This window comes from Malurus melanocephalus, unplaced genomic scaffold (genome assembly GCF_030028575.1).
Source record: "Malurus melanocephalus ecotype Western Australia unplaced genomic scaffold, MMel_1.1 scaffold_289, whole genome shotgun sequence".
NCBI classification, from domain to species: Eukaryota; Metazoa; Chordata; class Aves; order Passeriformes; family Maluridae; genus Malurus; species Malurus melanocephalus.
This window is the reverse complement of record NW_026623521.1, coordinates 775324-794388: the sequence shown is the minus strand read 5'-3', so window position 1 is coordinate 794388 and position 19065 is coordinate 775324. Positions and strand designations below refer to the sequence as shown.

Genomic DNA, 19065 nt, shown 5'->3' with positions numbered 1-19065 from the left:
AAACAACCAAGATCCCAGCCTCGCTTCTCTCTCTTTTTCAGCTTTGCTTGCAATAGCCTCAGCTCAGTGAACTAAAAATGCAGGTTGCAGGAGGGTACATCTAGCTCTGTGCAATCTTACACAAGGCCTGAACAGACAGACAGGTTGCCCCTGCACAGAAAGCAGCAAGCAGTGCCCACTGGCCAGTTTAGGAAAGCAAACCCTGCCCATGTCATCATGGCAGCTTGTTCTGCCAAGCAGAGGGTCTAACACCATCTAAAAAGAAGTACAACTCTTTAGGAAAAGCATTGATCTCCAAAAGCTTCCTCTTTCAGAGCTTCCTGTAGAAAGCCAGCTGCCTTGTAAAGATGCCATTGCATGGGACAGCTATTGCCTTTGCTCTCATTTCAGTGAGATCRGGCCCCAAATCTCACCACAAGATTATTCTGCAGACAGGACAAAGCATTTTATAGGGTTCAGTTTGGCTCAGAAGTTGTTTGGGGTTGCCTGGAATTTTGGAAAATGCAGATCCTGCAGCTCAGGGTCCCCGGCTGCAGTGAAATTGTGCAGGCTTCCTGCTGCCTTCCCAGGTTCTGCTGCTGAAAAAATAATACCCCATGTTTCCCTTGCACTTCCAAATCATACAGCATGTTTTGTCAATGTCCACCATTGTTTAAAGCCCCTCTAGGCTCCTGCTGGGGACATTATTTCTCTCCAAGTTTCATAGGCAGCAGGGGTTTCTTCCTGATTTTAAAGCGGGCTCCCATGGATCATGAATAATTTGTGATGTTGCTAACACAAGCCTTATCCAGTTGTCTCGTAACACACACAAGAGTTCACATCTGAAGATCCAACTGGCAGCCTGAGGAATCCGTGGGCATTTTGAAATGCTTTGAATCCAAGAGAGGAGAGTTGGTAGGTCACCCCAAGAAACCACTGCACACAAATCAGTTCCAATAAGAGCACTTCCAATATGTTTATTGGAAAATAACGTCTTTCTGAAAGTTTGTTTGACATTTGTTCATTCTTAGCCCTCAGAGGCCATCTGTGGTAGCTCATGCCAGGTACATGCAGGCATTTCCCCATGGAGGACAGGCTGAGCTGATTTGCATCTGGGCACCCTGAAGCAAATCATAGAAGACCAAGCAACTCTCTATGAAGAGAGAGAGTTTATTGGCTGTGTCTGTACCACATCTCACACCTCCCCTTTTTTTTTTCCTTTTTAAACGAAGAAGAAGGAAAAAGAGACACCRTAGACACCATAATTTAACTCCCTAACAGAATAATTTCTATAAATAGTTCACAAAACAAGTGGGTACAGATTATCAGAAAGTTGGATATAAAGAAAGGTCCTTCAGTTCCAATGGAGCAAAACATTCACTGTAATAAGGACATACTCACAAGCATACTTAGGTACACCACGTATCCACCTCAAATGGATTAATGAACCAAAAAATTAATYGTAAAATGTGTAAATAAAAAGCTGGAGATTCACTGAATTAGAATACAGTGTATTCATTAATAATTAGCCAATGTATTTATCAGTAACTGCAAAATATTATCTTACTTTTCTGGCTGCAAAAAGGCTTAGTGACATCTCTTTTTCTGCCACACTCGAATACATCAATCTGAAGGACTGGGGTAGATCACAGGGCAAGGGTTTGAGGATTTTCCTCCTCCTTTTGCCACTGATTGTGTTAACAACCAAGGCAAGTCAGAATTCTGCTATGTTTCACAGTTTCCCTTTTGTAAGTGGGATAATATTTCTTACAAGTTTTTGTGGAGCWGTTTGAGATCTTGGGGAGAAAGCAGATATTTAAGTGCTCTGTGTTATTATTTTAGGCCCTGATTCAGGAAAACATATATGTTTAAATTCTGCTCCTTTAATGGGTCGCAAGCACCTATTTTAGGCTTAGCTCACATTGATGTGGTCTTTCTGAAAAAGCTGCCCTAAAACTTTTAATTATCCCTATTAAAAATATAGCCCATTGAAGCTTATTTAAAAGATAATTTCGAAAATAGAGGGGGAAAGTAGTGAATTAATGGCAGCTCAGCGCATTGAGGCATTACCTTTCGTGCCTTRTTCAGATGAAAGAGTCATGCAGGAGTACCCATGCCTTTTTGATTAGATGCATGCAGCAGGCTTTAGGTCGCCTTCAAAGATCCTTGGACCGTATGGAGCCAGGAGCAGCTCTGCATTGACATCGAAAAAAAAAAAAAAAATCAAACTCTTTTTCTCAGAGGCTGACTTCTTCCCCCAGCTCTCCCCTCTCATATTTTTCTATATTTCCAGAGGAGAGTCAGGCTTAGTTTGTTCATMAACTGCAGTTCCTGGGCGGACCCCACGCACAGCTGGGCTTTAGCGGCTGGATCCGCCTTCCCGGCAAGCCGGAGCCGGGAGCCTCACAAAGAGGGGCTCCGGGCTTGACAGCACAAACGCAGGAGACTGGCTCCACCGAGGGAGGATGACCTGGTCAGCACCGTGAAGCCGGGCTTCTGCTTGCCAGTGGGATCCAGAAATGGGTTACTGGAGGAGACCGGCTCTGCTTTCCTTACTGCTGCTCTCCTTGTGTGAGTAGAAAATTTGTTTCTGGCTAGGCAACGTTAAGCAAYGTACTCGGAGAGGTCGTTTATTTTTCCTTCCTCCAGCAAAACAGCTAATCTTTGATTTCTCCCCTGACAGCAATTAGCCAGAGGATTGGAAATAGCAGAGAGTTTAGTAGAATACTCTGCTACGACTGCATCAGCTGCGTATTTCTCTTATGGCGAAGGGCGAGCAATTGCTTGGTGGAAAGTGCTGCGTGCTCGCTTGGAGCAGCTCGCAGATGTCAGTGTTTACAGTGCAAAAATATATATAGGTCAGCATTACTTGTTGGAAGTTTTTATTTTATTGAGGGAGATTAAAAGCAACTGAAGTGCGCCGCTGAACGATCTGGCTTCGACAGTGTCCAGATGTGGTGAAGTTTGCAGCTTAGAACTTTTATCAGCCCTGGTTTATGCACAGAATTAATCGAACTATTAAAGGAGGAAAGAAGTGGGGAGAGGGGGAGGAGAAGTGTCTTTGCAACAACATCTGGTTATTCGGCAAACCTTTCCAGCACTTAYGTAAAGATTTCTTTGTAATAAGTGCCCTGTTTCAGTTTTGATAGCACTTCTTCAATACTGTAGATAAAACCCTCCAGCAGCACTTGAAAATGTGCCCATCCGTGGTTTAACTTTTTCTTGTTTATATCTTGATGATTGTTTCATAACGGGGAATGGATTTGTATATAAGTGAGTGTTATATACACATCTCCTAAGTATGTGTGTGTGTCTTTCTGTATATACAGAGTCTATGTGTGTGTATACACACATACATCCCTACAAAGCGTGTATTTATATATTTGCATGGACACTACTTTTTAAAGTGAACTTTTACAAACACAGACCTGTTGCCCTTGCTATTTCAATGCAACTAAAAATTTCAAAACTAGAAATTTCAATGCAACTAAAATCACTTTTTGCTCAAAGTGATGAAGGAGGATTGTAAGTCCAGTATTTTTGCATCCAAAGGAAATCACTGGGGGCAGAGATCTGTATCTGCATTCACTTTACATGGGTCCCCCTATCTACAGGACYGGGGAATAAAAGAGTGATCGTTGAGTAATTTGTGTGTAAGCAAACAAAACCATGGGTGCAACTGTTGAAGCAGAAAGAACCAGATGGGGAGATTCARGACATAGAACCTGGTTGATTTTTCAAAAAGTAACAGAGATCTATAGTATTATTTTTTGTAGATAATGCCCTAAACTATGGGGTGAAATGTAGGGTGCTATACTGATAACATCCTGCTAACTTAATCACATTTGGAGCAGGAATTACTACAAGTTATTATTTAAAGCACAGTCTTGGGTWGTTTTTGGTAAGAAAGAAGACCACTAATTATCCTTCAGAAATACCTAATTTTGGAGTTATTTAACTTATGGTTTCCTATTTCTGAAAGGCAAGTTTTTAATCTGAAAGAAGCCAAAACCAAAACATATCATGATTACTRAGTTCATCTGAAAGGTTATGTGAGTGATATGATGACAAAATTTGCCTCTGTACAGGGTAAAAAAAATAAGCCAAGGCTTACTCTCTGTGATTCAGCTCATCAGTGATAGATGTTTTCAGGGACTACATCTACTTCCCTTGCACTTAGTGTTAAGATTATAAGTCATTATAAGAAAGTAAAAGCAACCCAGGAGCCCATTTTGACATTAAAAGAGAAGGGAAGAGCTAGTTCCCMAAATTGGCAGAATATGCACATTCAGCTGTTCTTCAAGCAACGAATCATACCACTCATGCAACCTCTCTTTTAAAAGTGACAGCTCTGGCTTGGGGACAGCAGCAAAGTTGCTACTCAGCACAGAGATTTAGGATTTGCCACAGAGAGCATGGCCCAGACTGTGTTACCCCAGAATAACTCCAGCTGAGCATCTGCAGGGACTTTGCTGCTGTCCCTAAGGATTTACAGAGCAAACAGGGCAGCAGAGACCCCAGCCTGTGCTCCACGCTGCCTGTCTCTGCCTTTAAACCCCAACATGACTGAACAGCCATCACACAGCACATCYGACCACTTCAGTTCACATGAGATGGAAAAAAGGCCTCTAATCTGACAGACCACTGCTGGATTTCCCCAATTCTTCATGGCCAGGCCTAACAAGGCTTTAAAACATCCACCCTTAAACTTCTCTGTGGCAGTGCCTGCTGGAGGGCAGCATTTTCACATGGCTTTCTCAGCAGAAGGTGCAAACAAGAGCTGTAGTTTCCCCCCTAACAAAAGCCCTCACACAAGTGAGCAGAGACTCCTTCCAGGACAAAGAGCTGGTGCAATCCTGGATTTACCTGGATTGGGACAAAAAAATACAAGGATCATTCAGAATTGGAAAACTGCCATACAGGGTGGGGAGCTGACAGCTTGACAAGGAGAGAGCTTGGAGTTGAGCTGGCCATGTGCAGCCACATCCTGGGAAGATGTTTTCTGGCAGAGGGCTTCCCCCTCTATGGAACAGAGATAAAATAAGATGTACACAGTGGAAGCTAAAATGGGGCACTTTTGTGTTAGAGCACAACACAGTAAAGTTGTTCCAGCAGGTAATTACTCAAGCTTGGGATGTGGGGGATATTTGTTGCTCAAAGCCTTCAAGACTGCAAGACTACCTACTTGGARCCTATACAGAAACCATAGACTTGATATCAGGATTACTGTATTGCACACATGGAAACACTCTGGCCTTAGAATTAAGCATTAGGAGATGTCCTGCCCTGTGTTCTATGAATATTGGGAAATTATCCCTTRTAGTCCATCTGTGAGGAGCAGGGCTCACATTCAGACCAACAGGAAGGGGGATGAGCACTATCTCATCTCACAGAGGGGACAGCAAAGCACCACAACCCTCTGAGCTCTGGGGACAGCCTCAAGATCGTGAGCTAAGTGTCACTGGTGTGACAACAGCTCTCGAGGGTGTGAACAGCCCCAAGAGTCCGGCAGAGTCTTTGTGCATCCAGCCTCCAAAAGAGGATAGGAAACTCCAAATCTGCCAAGGCACGTAGCGTTTACCGAGGGAGAGCAAGTGAGGCTTCAAAAGAAAGAGAAAAGGTTTTTGAAATGAGGTGAGGTTGCAGGTCTGCCCCAAATCCAGAGCTCCCTGTTCTGGGGTGTGAGTCTGCTTCCCCATAACTCTGTCTCCTGTTAAAATGTTGGTCCACTAAAATACCCTGATATTTTTTGCCATGGTTGATGGCTCTACAGAGAGTGCTTTTGAGGGGTTCTGTCCTGGTAGTTGGTGGCTTTCTGAAGCCAMATTTCCTGCTTGCACAAACTGTTCCCCCAGTGAGCCTCTTTGGCTAAATATATAGAGCGTATAGAATTCATAAATCAGGACAGGGAGCTCCGGGGCTGTCAGAAAAGCATCTCTGGCTTTTGATCTGCTCAAGAAATCTCTGACCTATCCCAGGCTCCTCAGGCAGCTTGTTCAAGAAGTTGGCCTCTTATTTCTGAGGTCACCAGTGCTAAAACCAGGGGTTGTAGTGCCACCAAAATGCCAGCCCTCAGGCAGGGAGCTATTGGGATTGCACTCCAACACCAATGCATGCACAATTCAGGAGCAACAGGTCAAACCTGAGCCAGTGAGAGCACAAGGGAAGGAAAAAGGCAAAGGAAGAGTCACCCTCCATTTCACAGGCATTTGCAGAAAGGAGCTTTGCAGGTCCAAGGATGAGCCAGAGMAGCCAAGCAAACCTCTCCTTGCTGACTGTGCAGAATGAGGAGGTGGGCACTGCCCACCCCAGGATAGAGGGTTGCAGGGCTGGCTATCACAATCCATCTCAAATAGCACCACGTTTTGCTCTAGTGTAGATTAAAGACAGCCAAAACACCAAGGAAGAAATTACCACCCTCAAAAAACTCTGAGGGGCTACAAGAGSACCACATCAGCTGGGTGTAGGTAGCTGGGTTGGGAGCAGGCACAAGATCCCACTGCCTGAAGGAGAAACACCCTACAACGCTGGCTAAATAAGAACAAAGATGCAACCGATTCTCCAGGTAGGAATTAAAAGGGGAAAAYGCAAGAAAAATCCTGACAATGCAGAACTGGAGTCCTCTGCAATGTTGTAAGTGCCATGAGACTCAGCAAGGAAAGCAATGTATTATTTTGAATTCACCTTTACACATCTCCAAATCTGATGCTGCAGTTTCAGTCCTTTAGATTAGATTAAATTAGATTAGATCAGTGTAAATTAGATTAMCTGAAGGTTAAGAAGAGTTGCACTTTACAGCTACGCCAGATTTATGAACTCTGGCTTTTCCTCTCCCATTGCACTTCCAGGTTTGCTCAGACTTGTGACAGGCTGGTTGTCAGCAAAGCTGCTTCACTCTGTATTTTAGTAAGAGGCTTTGTGGAAAGAAACACTTTTTGAAATAYTCCATGCAAATTGAAATTCAACCACAATTTTCTAACAAAAAAACCCAAACAACCAAYACTAAAACTGACGTTCACTGGTGTTTTACTGGTTTTACCACCATTTAATAATGGTCACAAAGACATTTTTGTGTACTAGTAGTAAATAAGTTCAGTCAGCTGTAATCATGATATTTGTTACTCCCATTGGAGACGGAGTTCTGGACAGATGCATCCCACGCATTCTCTGAACATGCAGAAAGCAAACACTGGCATTAAAAACAGGTGACTGGGGGCTTTTATTCTGAGCAAGAATTCCACTCTGYTGCCTGTACTGCACAGCTTTATATTGCTCCGTGATTTGCTCTGTCGAGTTTATTTCCTCAGGACATTGTTTTCCTCTCCCCTTAGTGATAACTCTTTGCAATAACATTTGCTTTCAGCCAGGCTCCACAGTATTGCAGCTCGCCATAAACTAATGAACTCTCCCATGGATTGTTGTGTTTTCAAGGAAGTGCAACATCTGATCTTTTTATTAAAAAAAKCCAGTCCCACCAAGGAGACAAAATGAGCAGCTCCCCCACGCTCTGCTCTTTTCACATCCCGAGTTTAGAGCTGTGTGCCAAGTGAAAGCCCCACGCTGGAAGGGGCCTCTGTGCAGAAGGGAGATAACACCACTGATGGCTGCCTGCCCTATCAAACCTGGGATTACAGCTACATTATGTCCATGCGGGACCCCAACTGTGGGATAACATTTCCTTAGGGATCTTCAAGGGGAAGTGAAGGGGTGGCTGAAAGATTGAAAGCTCTCTTGGCCCTGCTTGCATGCACATCCCTGAATTCAGATGCAACTGCCGTGATCCTGCCTCTGGAAAGGATCTGTAGCATCCATCAGAGTCATATTTCTTCTTCTTCACTTGGTTCATTTTCTTTTGTTACATCGCATGTAGGGTTGAAACTCTGCTGCCAGCTTCTGGTAACTGTCAAAATTTTAGGAGAAGTGGGAGAGCCCTCTTATCGTGCAATCCYCTCTGCGGTCCATGCTCTTACCAATTATGTGGCTCCAGGACTCACCCGTTCATGAAGCTGTTCCCCTGCAGTGTTTTCCTTCCCATTGATAAGCCAGGAACAAATGACAGCTGATTTATCCTGCAGGAAATGCGTCCTGGCATGTGGATCATTAATGTGTCCAGCTGTGACCRCAGCTGGCCAGGCTGTGCTGGACAGAGGACAACGGCCCATGTGGACTCCAGCAGCCCAGGGACAAACCTAAACCCAAGCGCTACCCTGGACTGCACAGGGCTGTTTGGATTCAAGATTAATTTGGTTTTAATGGACGTTTTCACTATTTGAGCTGAGTGGTTTGAAGCAATGATCCAGAGCATGCTGTAGCTGTGGGGGTGATGTGCAGTTCCAGCTGAGGGGTGGTTCCAGCAGTGACAGCTGCAGAGTGTCACTTTGCAGGGTCCTGTGCTCCAGTTCCACCCGTGCCTCTCTCAAAGGGGACCACAGCCCTCCAAGTAGCTGAAGCAGCATCATATCGGACACATTCTGCCTGTGGGAAGAGCCCTCACCTTCCCCACTGTGGATGGAGATGTTCCCTTTAGCTCCATGTCCATTACTCTCCACTGGAGCCCAGACTCCAGTCTTTCTGGATGWGTAGATGTCCAAAGAGAGCTGTCCCCAGCAGCTTTCACCTCAGCTCCAGAGTCAGTGCTTGAGAGGCCAGAAGGAAATTCCAGTCTGCCTTCACTCAGCCTGCAAAGAGATGTTGTCCTGTCCTTGTAACACTGAGCAATGCATCCTCTGGCCATGCCCTGGAGCTGGACAGTCCTGGCCCCCAGGACCATCACACACCCTCTAAAGCATGCCCTGCACACAAGGCAGTGCAGATGTGCTTGTGCCAGCACTGGGAACCAGCACAGCCATGGCAGCCAGCAAACAGGGCTGGTTTATCRCCCTGCTCTGGGGTCCAGGCAGGGCAGAGCCCCAAAACAGTCACCTGAGCTGACACCCACGGATGTCTGATATTGTCCACGTATCCAAATCTCTCTTTATCTCTTCAGTTCCTCCAAAATCTCTGAGAGGATATTCCCTCTGGGAACAACAGGTATCTTTGCTGAATGCTCAGATCTGGAAAGCCCAGATCTGCTGTAGTTCCTGGCCACTAAGAGGGGCCTTTTCCTTGGATCAACAATGCAAAACCCTGGGATTTTGATACCAATCCCTTCTCACTTCAGCCATCCCAAACCAGAATGATTTGCTGTATCCTGCATTGCCGTATTTCACCCATCAGAACGATGATATTACCAATGTGGATTCATACCATGCCCAGCAGTGAAAATCCAGAGAAAAATTTCTTCACTTTTCCTGCAAAATCAGTAACTCAGGCCCCTTCCCAGAAACGGTTCTTGTGAGTGCCATGACTGCAAGTGCTGCCGGTGCATTTACAACAAACTCTGGTACAGATATTKCTTTTAAAAAACCCATTGCTGCTTCCAGGTGGAATTTAATAACTGACCATCCATGCAGAATGAATGCCTGTGTCCTCCCCAAGTGTTTGACTGAGCAAGTTGCCAGTCAATGCAGCTGGAACATGATGAGGAACATCTGCTTGATGTTTCTTGATAAAACCTCCTGCCTTGGAGACTCTAAACATCAGCATCAAGCATGGAAGAAAACTGAATCAGCCCCTGTCTTGCTGCGCAAAGCATTTTTTCCGTGCTAGAACTATCACAGAATTAGCCCCAACCAGTCCATGGTAGCAAACAAGACCCTTCTTCTTACAATGGGAAGTGACACACAGAGCCATAAGCTCGAGCAGTTGAGTGAATCATCCCACTTCAAATAGAGCCAGGGTAGAAGCATCCACAGAAATAGGACCAATGGATCCCCCGGGAGCTCAGCTCCTGCCATGTCTTTAATATGTCAAAAGGCACTCAGTGGAAGAAAATGCAGACATTCCCACCAGAGCAGAAGCTGTTAGCTTGGAGGTGTGATCTCAGTAAAYATTTTCTGTGGTTTTGTATATGTGCCCTGTGCTCACCTGTTTGTAAAACAGCATCACAAGTGTCTGAGCCTTCCTTTCACCCTTGTCAGGGCTACCAGCTCTGCAACAGGCTGGGGCTTGGGAAGCAGCTCTCAGGCAGAAATASTGCTCAGCATATTCAGAGCCTGGCATGTCTCAGGAGATGTGCAGAGGCAGGATGCTGAGTTGGAAAGACAAGGTGCTGCTGCAAAATGATGAGATCTTGGAGCAGGAGATGGTGAATACGGAACATTCCCCACTTTGCAATTTCTTGCATTTCTGCTGGAGGAGCAGCTTTGCCTCCTGAACCTCATCCTCTCCAGCTGTTGAGTCTCTCTGGAGCTGTGCTGCAGCTCTGCCCAGGGATGGGGACTTGTGGGAACCTTCTCCTMCTCCTGCAAGTGGGATCTTGAGAGGCATTGCAAAGACACACGAACTCCCCTTGCTTCCATGTGCAGGGAAAAAGCACTTCAGGCTCTGTCAACAGGACTCTTGTTCTGTTCCTGAAAAAAAATCCTTTCCAGAACACTGCTCYCCTGCCTTCCTGCCATAGCTCTCTTCTGCTTTAAAAAAAATGGAAAATACTCTATCTGAATTCAACCCTATTGGGCAATGCTTTTTTTTTAAGTTACAACATTTGATCCTTAGAAGATATTTTTTAAGAGACAAAGAAAGGCATGAAGGAGAAGAATGCACCATCTATTTATGCATTAAACATTGGAYACTCCAGCAGAAGGGAGAAGGTTTTCAGCATCTGTAACCCAGGCTAGCCTCAAGTTCCCTCTGACAGCACAAATCACTTAATTACTGTYAGATCTGGCCTAAACAAGGCAAAACTCGACTTTACATAATAGTTTTAGCAGACATAAAGAACTGGCAGTGTTGGAACAAACTGATGACAGCACATGGATGGAGAATTCACAGAACATCTCTGCCCCTGCAGCTTGGCCCACAGTCCCTTGCAAGCCCTTTTCCTCCTTGGGAATCAAAGTAATACAAATGCAAAAAAATACAAACTGGTCAATCGTACCAAGTCCAACCAGAGATGAAGGGCAGCAGCTCCAGTCCAACGTCTCTTTGTGGGTTCATCAAARACCTTCCAGCAGATGGAAAACCGAACGTGTGCCAGGAATTTCAAACAGTCCTCAGGAAGTTCATCTAAATCATCAGTAAACCATTTGCACTTAAAACAGAGCAAACCCTGTTGCCCAAATGTGACCCAGATAATGTTTCTGACGTGTTTACTTATTTAGATGGTATCCTTAAATTTCAATTCCATCTATTCATGTAGATCCAGGATTCATGCAGTGCGTGAAAAATATACAGAAAATTGAATTCCAGAGCATAAGACGATGATAAAACAGTAAGAAACCCCTGACTGCTGCATGGTAGCTTTACTTGAATGGCAGTAGTTCAGACAGAGCAGTGTCTGCTACCAGCTTGTAGCTCTCGTGCTTTTGCCTTTTGGCTCATTGCTGCTGGTTTTTCTGTGTAAAAGTGGGGGCACATGACTGCTGCATCTTCTGAGAATGAGCTGAAAAAGCTGCAGTTAAATGAGATATAGGATGGACTGCTGATGCCTCTGCAGAAACAAGAGCAACAAAAATGATGGGAACAGCACTGTGGAGTTGGCTGACTCTTGCCTTCTGACATCCAGTTCCCAGTCCTAGAAGTGCCTTAAAAACCTTCAGCAATTTCTGCAGCAACTTGCAACAAGWTGAGCTCAAGCCACGCTGCATGGCCAGGCTGTGACTCCTGCTCCCGGGCAGGGCAAGAGATGGGAGAAGGGACTTATCTTTAAGACAAGAATTTAGCAAAAACCGGATCACTGCAAAGTGCTCTTCAAAGAGCTGAAATCTCAGAGCCCTCTGGAAACACGGCATGCAAATCCCCAATCATTAGAGGGCACTTTTCAGTGGGGATGTGCCAGCTTAGCCCTGTGCAAACYCTGCTGGCAGATAATGCAGCGCCTCACCCTGCAAGGCCCCAGATAACAGAGGTGCTGGCAGAGCTGCTAAAATCACTCATGAACTGCTGAAAGTCAGCATTTCCCCACCTCCTCAGACCATTAATTTTTTCCTCCCATACCCAACTTGTTGWGCTGCTGGCTCGGCTTGCTCTTTCAAGGTTTTTCCAATACAACACAGGGTCGGAAGGACAGCAAAAAATAGGAACAAAAAAGAAATGGGGACACAGGTGCCATGAAAGGGACTTGTTACCAGACAAGGTTGCACCTTCCAACAAAGGATGGCTGCAAAAYTTGGTTTGTGTCATAGCTCCTCACCTCTGACATTCACAGCCCAACACTCATCCAGTGGCTGTCAAATGCCCAAAGGGATAAGTACAGGTGTTACCAGGTAAATTCACACCTGCTTTTGTCTGCCAGGGAAAATTTTGCCTGGCCTGTAATGTCTCTGGAGGTGCTGGCCATAATTACACAGGGACCCACAACTGCAGGTAGGGAGTGAAAAACCCCACTGTTAAGCTGCTCTCCTGTGCAATGTGAGGGGCTGCTGTGCTAACCTTCTGTTCTAATCTTCAACCCTGCCTCGAGCCGTCTTTTCATGGTAGGATGCAGAGCATCCCTGCTCATCTCACAGAGGAATAAACTAGCTTCCAGAAGAGGGGACAAATCCCTCACTTGTWAGTTTTCAGACAGCTTTGCTCATCTAGCAAGTCAGCACAAGGCTAGGCACAGCACTGACACCCACATGGAATTGGGAACTTGCCCACCAGCGTTGACTTCAGGGCTGTCCCACCCTATCCCTTCACCACCATCAGCTGCCCCTGGATCATGGCTTGGGGCCACTTTTACATTCCAACTGCAGCCCAGCAAGTGGCAAATGATGTTCCATGGTGCATGAGCCCAGCTAGGTCCAATACAGCATTTCAGCTGAATTGGATTGGTCTGCTTGCCCAGGTGAAGCAGATGCTCAGCTGCCTCAGGGACTTAGTGAAAAATAATACAAAGAAGATGCAACCAGGTAACCCCCAACCACCAACTTTACTGATATTTCAGTGAAGTGCATTAATCAAATGGATCAGGAGCACACACAACATTTTCAGACATTGCTGAAAGTTTCATAGACACTGAGAAAAACAAATTCAATAGTGCAAGGTCACTGATGTTTTATCCATTCCACAYTCCCTCATCCTCAGCTCAGTGTCTCTGGATGCAAACTGGCATTAATGGGAAGGATATTGTCCATGACACCAGAAAAAATATGCTCCTGAGAGAGCTTGAATTCAGAGTCTAGTGGAAGTATAATCACCTTACACTTACAGTCCTTCCAAAGCTCAGCAAGGGCTCATCTTCCTTCTCTTGCTGGGCTGGGTCCTGCTGGGCTTTAGAACCTCAGGACTACAGGGCTGGCTTGGTTCTTCAAATTTTAATGCCAAACTTCCTTTTGAGAGTAATTTTCACATTTGAAGGAGTTCCCCAGTTAAAAGATAAAAACTAGGCAAGTGTTGCATATTTCAAGGAACAGCAGAAATCAACAAACTTGGTTAAAAATATTTAAGTAAAACAAACTTCATCTTAATAATTTTTTCTCATAAAACACTGTCACGTTCTATGTGCAATTTTTCCATAACTCYTTTCTAATGGGTTGCATGAGAGCTTGGATGCAAATTAGCCACGAGGAGATGGGAAAGATCCTCCAGGAATTGCTCTGCATGTGGAAATGAATTTCAGTTCAGCCACTTCAGAGCAATTTTTTTGTTTACTTTCCACTGACATGAAATCAGCCACGATTGCATCGCATGCGGGATTGGTTAGCCAGTTACATAATGCTTAATAAATCCAAGAGAAATAATATAAAACACACCACCCAGCCTGGGAAGAGGAACAGTATCTCAGTGAGTGTCACTAACCCGCCTGGGACAGTGAAGCATCTGATCCAGTGTGGTGGGATGCAGGCTTGTGCTGTTGCATGACAAATGTGATTAGGAAAAAATGCTTGTGGCATGTGTGGAGGCCTTGAAGACAGACAGATCGTGTGTGATGGAAGGGTCTATGGGAGAGCAGAGCTCACACCCTCACGGGAGGGCAGCTCACCCATCCCATGGGGCAGGGCAGGCTCGTGTTTGCACGGCCAGCTCCAGTTGGATCTGCTGCTGGCTGAGCTATTACCTCACCCTCCTCATTCTCCTCCGAGTACTTCGTAAAATCGTAACGGCCCTGTAAACAGAAAGAGCAAGATTAGGTGATTAATTATTGACCACAGATTATTTCTGCAGCGGCGTGTGGAGGAGAGAGAACGGTTCACTGGTGGTCCCCAGGGAGTGGGGAGGAAGGGAGGTGACCCAGGACAGGGCTGCCAGGCTAAACACAAAACAGTGGTGCTGATTGGAATCCAAAAACAGGGGGTGTGTTAGAAGACTGCAGGTACCTCAGGCCCTGCAGTGCCAGCACCCTGACTCTCCCAGGAAAGCTCCCAGCCCATGGGTGGATTGCTCCAGGCACACAACACTGCTCTTGGGCTCCTTTCCCACATTTTCCTGCCTGCTCTGCTCCCCTGCTTTGCTTCTAGTCCCAGAGGAGACCTGCTGATGCCTTCACCCAYGCTGTGGCTAACTTCCAACAGAGGAAAAGCCGGGGATGAAGGGGTTAATTACTACAGGCACAGCACAAGCCAAGCCTGTAAGTGACTCCCTATTGCTATTTCGAAAAGAGGCTGCCTGGAAAGGGAAAGGAAAAAAAAAAAAAATAAAAAAAGAGAGGTTTACTTTACAACCATCATTATTTCATCTGCAGAGTTTATACAATGGAAAATAAAAGCCAGGGTACATAAAGTCAAATCATTTCTGTTTCATTAATGGTATGGAAATCATTTTGTTTTTATAGGGGAAAAACAAATGTGAACTTGATGCGAGTGTATTTGTGTGTGTGTGTGTGTGTGTGTAAGCATGCAACTCCCTTCATTGCAAAGGGCAGAGCAGTGAAATCCAGAAATAAAAAATGACTCAGAGGCCGTAGGATCTATGAGTCAGTTGAGCTGTTGTTGTTTTTAAACACAAGTGAGAGCACAATATGGCAAATAATTGCCCCTGCAGCCCCCCCGCCGCAGGCGTCCCCACTGGCCGGGCTGTCCTGAGGCACAGAGTGCTCTGTCCGGCCCCCAGACCCCCAGGGRCCCAAAGGGACAGAGCAGAGCTTGCCCCAGCAGAAGCAGCAGCTTCGGGGGTCAGAAAGTGAAATCTGGGAAGGAAACTTGAGATCCTGTCCCAGTGGATGGAGGGACAAGCGGCTCCGAGGGCAGATGGAGGAGTACGGGGCCAGACACACTCACCCAGACATCAACTGAGCAAAATTGAACTGCTCTGGCCAAATTCTGCCCACTGAGTGCCAGGCATCTCCTCACTGGCCCCTGGCATTTCAACTTGCCTTAGCTGGGGTACAACCCTGGGGTACTTCAGTACAAAACATCCYCACACCCCAAAAGCAGAGTCATTGCACAGAAATCTTGTRAAAGRCAYCCSARAAATACCAGAGATGACCAAAGCACKGACAGTAATCTGCAGAGCTTGTCCCTCCCCAGGGTGAAGTTAGATCATGATGTAATTTGAGCATCTGAAAGAGACTGGAGAAGGGCTGGTAAGATCCGTACCCAATTTACTCTGTAATGGGACTAAGCAGTATTTGCTAAACACTGAATTTAAAGGGCTATTTTCACAAAGGAGAAATAAGTGGCAGAATAAGTCAGTTACCAGCCTGTTTGAAGAAGGTCCAAGCAAACCAGAAATCTATACTGCATGTCTTCCTGGCACTGGCAGCACTGGTGTCTAACACAATCAAAATCACTCCTTTTTTATGCACCAGGAAACATTTCTGGCTCATTCCTTGCTCTATACTGTACTCTGCCAAATACAGTGTTTATTATGCAAGACAATGTGGGACCACATACCTGAGGGTGGAGCCTGAGTCCCCTGATCCAAATGCAGCCTGGGCACTGATGGATTTCCTGGGAGAACTGGTGGCTCGAGCCTTGCAGAGGCACAAACAGGGATAATAAGCTTTTTCAGCTCCATTTGGTCTGCTCTGCCTCTCCTATGAAGATACAGTGTAAAACTTTCGGATGGAGAAGAGCTTGATCCTRAAAACCTCTTTGGTTCAGCAGCTGAAAGCAGCACCAGGAAAACCGGAGAACAGGAGTCTGCTGGAGGAAACTGAACTGCACCCGAAATAGAAGCACAGCACTTTCAGGTTTGGGGAGATTCTGCAACACAGGATGCTGCAACAAGACCAGGCATTTTTCAACGAGTCAGATCCAGCTCAAACTGACTGCAAGAAATCCGGGATCACTGTTACACAGCTCATGGTGGACCACTGCCATGGGAACTTCTGACCCTGCACAGAATCTCCTGGAGATCAGGGCACAGGAATTACCTTGGTGCCCATCTGTGGCACGGGTTGATGCATCACAGAGGAGGCAGCTCTGGAGTAACCTGATGATGGGGAACACCTGGCATTCTCACATGGGTCAGAGAGAGAGCAGAGCCCATCAGCTCTGCTGTTGGATTMATCTTAAAAACAAAGTACTGCATATAAAAGGGAAGGAATTTGTTTGTTCTCATAATAATTTTATGAGAGGCTCTGTTACTGCGTAGTCATGTCATTAACCGTGGATGAAAGCCCAAAGCAAAACCTAATCCTAAACTTGGCAGCAGGCACAGGACTCACCACCGAGCCAGGGCTCACCCAGGTGGGAAAGCAGGTCCTGGTGCAGGTTGGTCCTGGTGCAGGTTGTGTTYCCATCAGAGCACTCATCTGGAGGTTTCCAGGAATGACAGAGCCACGAGGTTCAGTCAGAGCAGTTCCCAGTCCTGTGCTTAAATGAGCTGCTGGCTAGAGAAAGCAAAGAGCATCTCAGCTGATCTCCCTGGCCCAGTCTTTCCCAGTGCAAAGCCCGGGGATTACAGTTTGACTGATCTGCATGGAAAAGGTGATGCAGGGAACTCCAGGAGCCAGAGCAGCAACAGCAATCTGGGCAGCCCTCTGTGACTGCTGCGATCGCGTCAGCCCCATCCTGGGGTGCTTGGAGATACTCAGAAAAGGGGATAAACCTCACTCTAGAGCATTTATGGCCTAAAAATTATCAATTTTTCTTTGTCCTTGAGCAATAAAAGCAATGTAAGGACAATTCTCACTGCAAGACAGAGCATGATCTGAAGGTCCTATAATGGAGGTCCTGTGTGGCAGAGGCCTTGGTCCCCTTCCACCTTGGGAAGGGGAAGGCTGGCAGCAGGGATAAGTGCCCTAACACCTCACTCCAAACACATTCCCTCAYGCCCATCTGCTGTGTAGCTGTCCCAAAGCTGCATGTCAGGGTGAACACCTGAGAGCTGAAGGTGTTTGTTCTGCCCCTCAGTGAAAATGCRTTGCCTGCCATCACTGGGGCTGTGAGATGCTTCCTCCTTGCCTGTRAGGAATGTGCTGTGCCTGCACCCCAAAGCACCCCTGGCTTGCTCTGCAGTGATTTCCCCTCCTCGGGGAGCTCAGTGTGGGGCAAGCTGCAGCCAGAGTCATTGCTGGATGTCCCACCTGCACTCTGGGGCTGTGCTGGTACAGGGGGGCTCACAAAATCCCCCTGCTGTGTTTGTACAGCCACAGTCACCTCTGGCACAAAGCTCATCTGCTGGGGGCTGGCTGTGATGGGACTGGGGTGAAATTCTCTTTGGAGAGCTGTTCAMAATGACTCTTGTCTGGGGAAGAGGGTGGGTTATTGTCTACAGCAGTGGTGTTTCCATGGGCTTTGCAGGTGGCCAAGCAGGGGCTGTGGATGCCCTGTGGGCAATGAGAGGGGAGGGCTGCCCTGACACGCATGAAAAACTATCCCAATGTCCTTGGGTGGTGGTATCACCCCTGCTGCTGCTGCAGGAGAGACACAGGCACTCCTGGTGGTGTTTTTCCTTTATTCCCTGCCTTGAAAATCATCTCATATTCTCTCAGTAACCTCTCTGGGGTCCCAGTTATAGACACCAGAAGATTTGATCCYGCTCTCGTGCACAGGAGAACAAGCCTTCCTATTGATGGGAAGCCAGGCTCGCTGTGAGCCCACCTATCGGTGMCTTCAAACCATCTTTCCAACTGTCATTCCACAATAACTTTGACTAACTGTACTATTTATTGGCTCACATCACATCCTTATGGCTTCAATTTATTTTTGGAAAACTCAACCCACATTTAATTAGTTTATAGTTTGTTCCAAGTTCTGCTTATCCAGCTTTTTTTTTAAGCCTTCTTTTTTTTTTTTTTTTTTTTTTTTTTTTTTTTTTTTTTTAAGTTTGTATTTTGATGTTTAGCGTTTGCCTTGGCAACATCTGGAACCCGTTTATGGAAGTGTATTGTTACTTTTACTGCTTGTGCAGCTTTATTAAATCACCCGACTATTAATATTGAAAGTGTTCATCTGGGTCTAATCAGGGCCAGAATGAGTGATGTGGCAGCTCAATTGCACCTACGAGCTAATAGCTCAAGGACACGGTCCTGAAGAAACTTTCAGTGGGTTTTGTGCTCTTCTTTGTAGCTTCCTAGGAAAAGAATGATGGGGGGGAGAGAAAAAGAGAGATATTCCTGCTCTGACCTTTCTTGCGGAGCAGATAACAGAATCACAGCCTGAGTTAGTTTAGAACAATTTGTCTCCAAAGAATTTTGCCCGGTTACTGCTATATTTCTGGATCTTGTTTCCATATTTAACTCTTTCATCTGTCCTGGCTTCCCCTCTGCAGAGTGCAGCCAAGATCCCCACCACACACAGCAGGGCAGRGCTGACTTTCCGCTCTGAGATCTCAAAGAAAACCTTGACATAAATACATAAAAAAAAAAATCTGGTGGATATAAACACATAAATAATTAACCCTATCCTGTACCAGCAATGTCCACAACCTGGATTTGTCCAGGGATCTGCTGAGGTCACCCCCAAAATCCCAGGGTGYCCCAGCATGGCCAGAGCAGCCCCACAGATGGGAGGGATGCTGAGCAAGAGGTTGTGGGCAACATCTTCCCCCACTCTGCTCCCAGCTATCCCAAAACCTGGCACCACACAATCCCCGCTGAGCCTGAGCTGCATTTTAAGCCTGGCATGGGCCATTTAAACCAAAATTTCCTCCYTCCAGCCTTCAGATGCAACAGGCTTT

General features: G+C 46.1%; 1 protein-coding gene across 1 annotated transcript in view; it reads left to right on the top strand.

The window, feature by feature from the left end:
• The first annotated feature begins 2290 nt into the window (after nt 1–2290).
• Nucleotides 2291–19065, top strand: part of LOC130579715 (TGF-beta receptor type-2-like) — a 29708-nt gene continuing 12933 nt past the window's right edge. The window contains exon 1 of the mRNA XM_057376727.1: nt 2291–2550. Within this exon, the coding sequence (XP_057232710.1) occupies nt 2499–2550 (52 nt within the window). The 5' untranslated portion in view covers nt 2291–2498. The remainder of the gene's footprint in view (nt 2551–19065) is intronic.